General features: G+C 40.6%; 1 protein-coding gene across 1 annotated transcript in view; it reads right to left on the minus strand.

The window, feature by feature from the left end:
- LOC106315077 overlaps window positions 1-3409 on the minus strand; it is an 11370-nt gene extending 7961 nt beyond the window's left edge. The window contains exons 1-4 of the mRNA XM_013752848.1: window positions 3269-3409; window positions 2471-3112; window positions 2229-2402; window positions 1732-2124 (exon numbers count right to left, since the gene is read on the minus strand). Coding sequence (XP_013608302.1) covers window positions 1732-2124; window positions 2229-2402; window positions 2471-3112; window positions 3269-3409 — 1350 coding nt within the window. The remainder of the gene's footprint in view (window positions 1-1731; window positions 2125-2228; window positions 2403-2470; window positions 3113-3268) is intronic.
- Window positions 3410-7006: the final 3597 nt, after the last annotated feature.

Consider the following 7006-nt stretch of genomic DNA (forward strand, 5'->3'; position numbering starts at 1 on the left):
TTCGAGCATGTCGGCGTTTACTGCGAGTGAGCTCGGTTTGCTTTTCAGCCAGCTCTTCTTGTTCGTTCCAATAGAGGATTTCCTCCTCTTCTGTCATTGGTTTGTCGAATGGAGAGCTTTCCCGAGCGAATCGGATTCTGGTCCTCCTTGGATGTCTTTCGACGTCCTCATCAGTATCGTTGGAGACAACGCTAGGATCCAAGTCGACGTGCTCGACTTCGTTATCCTCCGAATCCTTCGCGGGAGGCGGAGGACTTTCAGGGTTTCCCTTTTCGATGGGAGATTTCTCGCTAGGGTTTTGACCCAATGGTCGTTCCTGCGCAGCTCCAGGCCTGTCGAGTGGGGTCGCAAAGTCGAGTCTTTTCCGGTGGACTTTAGTGGTTCCGCGGGGGCGAATTGCTCGAGTCGTTGCCGTTAAAGTTTCAACTTGTTTGGTCAAGGTGCTCACTAGCTTATCCTGTTCTTCCGACCTTTTTCTGTAGGTGGCGAACTTCTTTTTAAACTCCTCAAGCGCCGCGGCGTTGGCTGGTGCGTTGGCCGCGGATACGTCCGCTGCGGGAGTGTGGAGATCAGTGCCACTGCTTCCGTTAAGAGGAGTCTGCACGTTATCCGCTTCGTTAGTTAGCATGTCTGGTTGAGCGTGATGTGGTTGAGAGTTAGATTGATCCGTATACTGTCTGCGAGATTCCTAATTCTAACAACCCTAAGACGGCTAAACCTAATTGAGTCGCAGCTCTAATAACAAAAACGGAAAGTTGCCTAATTGCCCTAAGTGCTAAGTTTGCTCTGAAAAAGTCTCCCTCCATGCCTCTCGCCTAGGACTCCTTATATACTGGCTCCTATGTCGGTTTACGCTTTTCCTCGTCTGCCCTTAAGCCGTCATTGCATAAAAATAGAGATATTCCATTTTTTCCGATCTTCGTAATTATCTTCAAAATTTCGTATTTATCCGCGGAAACTTAACATTTATATTTCCTTGCGAACCAAGCGTAAACCGCCATGCGGCTTACAGGCTGTTGGTTAAGAAATCGTAAGTTGGGCCTCGAGTCATGTCTTAGGTCCCTTTTGGCTGTCTTATGATTCGAAGCGTTTATTACGGCTTCTTTCGATAAAGAACAAACTTTCCGCGGTTTTTACCGTAAAGTTTGATCGATGACTTAGAATGGCGGGAAACATGAAATGGGTTCGCTACGGTCTTCGGGAGATAGCATCGAAGGGTAGACAAGAATGCATGGACTAATGGGTTCGCTACGGTCTTCGGAAGAGCTCGGTCGCTAACGCTCGGTCTCTACGTAGCGACCGAGCTTGGCTCGAGCTCGGTCGCTACGTAGTGACCAAGCGGAACGGACATTCGGTCGCTACGTAGCGACCGAGCGGAACACGCGTTCTGTCGTTGCGTAGCGACCTTTTTCGATCTGTTGTTCAATGTCTCGTGAATGTGTTTTCTCCGTAAGATTCTTAGTAAAAATAAATCTTTTTCGAAGATTTATTTTTCGTAATAACGTTCATGCCGATTTTTACGGACTTTCAGAAATTGATTCCGTCGTGACCGATTTTGACCCCAACAGTCTCCAAAAAAAGCTCCAAATAGAGGCCTATGGATATTAATCCAATCTTTGGTCATAGTGTGGCGTCTTTCACTATTCAGTCCACATACATTCAACCCAAAAAACATATGTGAAATTTTTAAAGGTGTTTTGCGGCCTTCCGGCCACTCTTCCTGTTTCTAACCAGGAAAAAAGGGTTTTCTCGTTCCTGTTCTTCAACAGGATGATTGGTGTTGTGTTCTTCAGAGTTCCCAGCACCGTGTGTCTCGACAGAAACCACAGCAGAACCGGTATCAGTCAGTGTAGACAGAGTAGTAATAACATTCCCCGAATCTTTCTCAGAATCATTTAAAAGAATCCCTGAGTGCCCTCCATCAGCAGCAGCAGATACCAAGCCATCCTCCACAGAACCTGTTGACACTTCAGCCAGATCAATAACTCCAGTAGCTGTACTTTCTGAGGGAGCAGCAGGGTTTGATTCTTTAGAGTCATCTTCAAAAACTGCAGACTGAGCTTCATTCTTGTCATGTTTCTGTTCCTCCGCAGTGGGACTAACAAATTCAATATCTAAAGGAGGCTGAGATAGTTTAGTGTCCTTCAAAGTTTTCTGACATATTTCACCCTCTTCTAGATCACCGTCCGGAGGTTGCAGTAGCGGTGTTATGGTTGGGACCAAACAACCAGCACCCTCAGGAGAGACTTAGATTTAGTATTTGTAGGCGTCACTTGAGAATCTTGGATCACTGGAACGTAACAGAAGATCCCTTCCTTCAATTTCTTCTCAATAGAACGACTTGGCCTTGACTTTGACCGTCTTCTTGAAGTCTCTGGGGGAGATTTCCTTGCACCCGTTTTCTATGGCCAAACTTTTTGCATACATCATATTTAACTGGTAGCCATGTATAGGAAACATCAATCTCAACCTCCCTACCATTAAAAAAACCAGATATTATCTTGTTTGGCAGAGGCGCTGTAAGGTCAACCCTCACATACAGTTTCGCCACCTCGAAGTTTTCCTTACGCTCCGTTTCCGGAGCAAGTGAGTCTGGTTTGCCAACCGCAGTCGCAATACGGCTCAAACTCTCCCTGTTGAAGATCAGATAAGGAACGTTTCGCATCTCAACCGGAACAATAGCGGTAGTGAGAGGTGGTTCATCCGGAGAGTAGTCTGGAGACCATGGAGCAACAAACATTGGAAGACCACCAATGTTCCAGCAGGTACGAGACAGAAGCACCTCACGAGTTCTTGGATTATAACTCGAAGAAGATACATACATTGTCCAATGTTGTGGACAAAGATCCTTGGGCCAGTTCATGCCCAAACCGCATTTACGACACCAATGATTTTCCCCCATTAAAGGGTAGTCACCATGAAATCGAGCGTAAATAAAATCTTTGAATTTCAACTTTGCAGCTTCAATGTTCTCATCTGGAATAAGGACGAAAGGGGCGCCTGAAACATGTTCCACCGGGATTCCCAGTTCCTGTAACTGAGCAGAGCTTTTGAGCAGAGCAGCATAATTCTTTGATGGAGAGGCCACAGCCTCCGCAAGATTAGATCCGAGCTTAGCAGATCCAGAACCACCGAGAGGAGAACGAACTCCGAAATCGGAGGAGAATCAGAATGAAGAGTCGACGGAGAAACCACCACTAATGGCAAAACCGGACCGACAGGAGACCCATGACCAGATACTAGACTAGATTGAGTAGGAGCCAAAAACCCAGACGCAGCAGTAGTCAGAGCCGAAAGGTAGATTAGCCAAAGAAGAGAGGTTTGTCCCCAGGGTCGAAGACCCAGATGCAGCTACATCGATTTCAGGGAGATCGACGAGAGAGATGGACTTGTTCTTTTTCTTAGCCATCGAAGGCTTCCTGACATATCGAATCAGACGACGGGCTTTAAACGAGAGAGCGAAAGATGGACGATACTTCTTTTCGAGAGGAGCATCGCGACATGAGGAGGCTGAGTAGAAGAGAGGTGGCGGAGAGAAACGCCGGCGAGCAGAGCCCTCCGACGGCAGAGCAACGGTCGAAAAACCTAATCCCCTTTTCTTTCTCCTAGAGAGAGAAAATAGAGCCGTTTTGATTAAGTGAAAGTTAGTTTCATTCACATGCTAAAACATTTGATCTCTTCCTTGACAAACATTGTTAATAATGATATAGGGGTCTGTTAGGTTTTTGAATTAGGAGTTAACGGATGACCTTTTTTACAATAACTGTTAAAATGATGAATTTATTGGCTATGTATTTGGTAAAAACATTTTATCTGTGTGTGTTACCTTTTTGTTTGTTTTTCCCATTGCGCTTTATCATACGAACTTGGATGTTATGCTTGACCCATGTTTAGAACGTTCGTATTTCTATGTTTCTTTGTCACCAATTTTTCTTTGTTTTTACATTTTTTTATAGTCATTAGGATATAAACCAACTGATTTCTTTTATCTTTGTCTATTATTTTTAATAGATTTGTTATGTGATGTTGTTTCGAAGTTTGTGTGATTTATTAATATAAGTTTGTGTGATTTATTAATATAGATGGATGTGATGATGTAATTGGTATGTGCATATATCAGATTGGGTTTGGTAAAAAAGAATTTCTGGTAATTATATTGTATTTTAGGTGAGCAATTATAGCGGAAAATATTTGCTTATTAGCCAATTGTGGATGTATTTTATTTGTTTCTTTTTGTTCTTTTCCAGTGTTTAATGTGATATGTGATATGTGATATGTGTTATTAAGTTATTATATTTTTAATATTTCATCTTAAAATTATAGTTCTATATTTTGCGCTACGCAGAGGTGTTTTCGGTTTGTCGTGACCCAGAACTTTATTTAGTTTTGAGTTTTGCAAACACGACGATTTAACTTGACTTAAACATAAGAGATGTTGTCCAAGATAGAGAGTCTCTTCGTCTATAGAATATACTCTTAGCAATATAAATGCTTGGCTTCTTTACAAAATGTTGTAGTGTTAGATTTGAGAATAAATAAAAATATTTAGTTTCAATATCAGATACCATTTAACAATATAAAAATCTTTCATAAATATATATAGAAACAATTATTGACCTAAAATTTGCTTGCTTTCACTTGTCTCTCACAGTCACTGGTTAACGAAATTTATAGAGCAAATGAATTTTCTGAGAAAATTTGGTTACATTGGTTTACAAGAAAGACATTGCTTTGTTTTTCCTTTTGCCTCTTTAATTCACACACGTGAGCATGTTCTCTGTTTTGCTTTTCTCTCTTTGCTCCCAGGTGATTTGTTGATCGATTCTTTTCCCTTTATGTGATCTTTGTACTGAATAAGATCTGTAATCTCATCATTGTTTGTTAGTTAGAAGTGTAGCATATCAGTAAGTCACGAAATGAATCATGTTCACCCTGACACAGTACAGTATTTGATATAAAGTTCTTTTGGTGATTAGAAATTGTGTTAGAAAGAACAAAAAATTTACTTCAACTACACTACAAACAAAAGAAATACCAGCCAAAAATTTAGTTTCTGAATAGTTAAACCAAGATGAAGGATCTCATTCTTGATCTCATTCTTGATCCTATCCTTGAAGGATTTCTTTTTCTCGATATTTAATTGAATTTGTACATATCGAAATCAATCTCAAAGTCGTTTGGTCCTGTCCAAATGATCAACACACACACAACAACGACGACATTAGCACAGAGCTCTGAAAATTAAATGTGCAATTATCGATTGAAAACTAAATGAAAGATTTGTAGTCCAGCCCGAATTAAATATCAAAATATCTATCGTTGGAAGCTGTGAAAAATATTGTTTTTAGTAGAACTTAGCTGAAGACCCTCAATATTCACCAAACCAGCCTTGATTTTTGACTCTTCATCCACGAAGGTTGAAATTTCAAGAAGGTCTCAGCTCTAAATGTTTTAAGCTCATCATAACATCAACATCACTTGAAATTTCGTAATGGAACTGTACATTCTCTTGTTAATCATTTTACTTTCTCCATTTCATCATCCATAAATCTCTGCAAAAAAAAAAAAAGAATATGGCGAAAAGAATCATCTTATTTGGGTAAACGTTATGGCTCTGAAGTTGCCTAGAACTCTATTCCTCTCCACGCACATCAACAAACATCCTAAGCTCGTTCTCGGCCAGGTATTCGACAGATGTGTTGTCATCAGTGGTAAGCTTGGAACTTAAACATTTACACAGTCCCAAAATATGAGAACGCCCACACACAAAACAAATATATTAATCTGTTACGTACCGAATCGGATGTTGCCGGGACCAATGGGTAGTCCACCTTGCTGTTGATCTCCTCCTATAAGAGACCCTCCAATGAATACGCCCTAACTATATAACCATCAGTAATCAAAATAGTTACTTTAAGACATTCGGTGAAAAAAATAATCATATATGTACATACTTATACGAATAGACAGGTAGACTTTTTACTTGGGATCTGGCCCGTTGAATCTCTTGTTCTAGTTGGGTCAGCGTGATCCTACGTGACTCAAGTTTCTGAACATAAGCATGTAATAATTTACCAGAGTACATTTACTGACAACTTTTATGGGCTAAAATCATCGAACTGCTTTTTTCTGTCAAAAAGAAACAAAAATACATGAGGGTAGATTCGTAGATGATCCAGTTTACTGTTTACATACTGTTTACATATGTGTATTGCAAATGGATCATCGCGTGTGCAGTCCCTGTAAAGTTTTGGTTATCTCTGTATATAATAAAGGTAATAAGTTATATAATATGCCTTAACACTTAAACAGATAGATAGTTTAGCATCTACAAAATGGATCACAAGGTAGTAACAAATACTTGCAAGGGATGTGGCGGTTGGTGTTGGCATCACGATATCGTTTGGCACGTCACAAGTCAATTACATAAACCTAGTAACAGAGACTTATCAATGATACCATCCCCTTTTGGCAAAGTTCATAAAAATAAGAGAAATGGCAGAAACATACTTTGTTAGATATCCGGCCTAGGCCCATGGGAAATTCATCAGGATTTATATCTCTATGCAGATATCCTTTGGAGTGTCCTTTACTGCCCTTCGCGCAACAACAGCGAGTTGAGGATGCTTTGTTACACTGCATGTAAAAAAAGCACCATTTCAAAAGTTCAAAGCTTGCCTCACTGATTGATTTAGAGTTAATTCATATAACTAAACCAATGAACATGAATGATTTAAAACAGAACTGACCCAAATCAAGTCTCCAGAATGGATATAACCAATGCACATAAACTTACAATCTTAACAGCGACTACGGGGATAGTTTGGTTTGCAATGAATTAACGGAACTCGTAGCTCCCATTTGGCTGGTCCGGGTGATGAATCGTTGAAATACACGGCGACGGGAGATTTCCGGTGGTGAGGACAGATGGCCATATAGCTTCTTCAGAGTAGGTTTTTGATATTTGGGTGGAACGAAACAATGAAGAAAGAGATTTAAAGATCAC

Source organism: Brassica oleracea, chromosome C9 (genome assembly GCF_000695525.1).
Source record: "Brassica oleracea var. oleracea cultivar TO1000 chromosome C9, BOL, whole genome shotgun sequence".
Lineage (NCBI taxonomy): Eukaryota > Viridiplantae > Streptophyta > Magnoliopsida > Brassicales > Brassicaceae > Brassica > Brassica oleracea.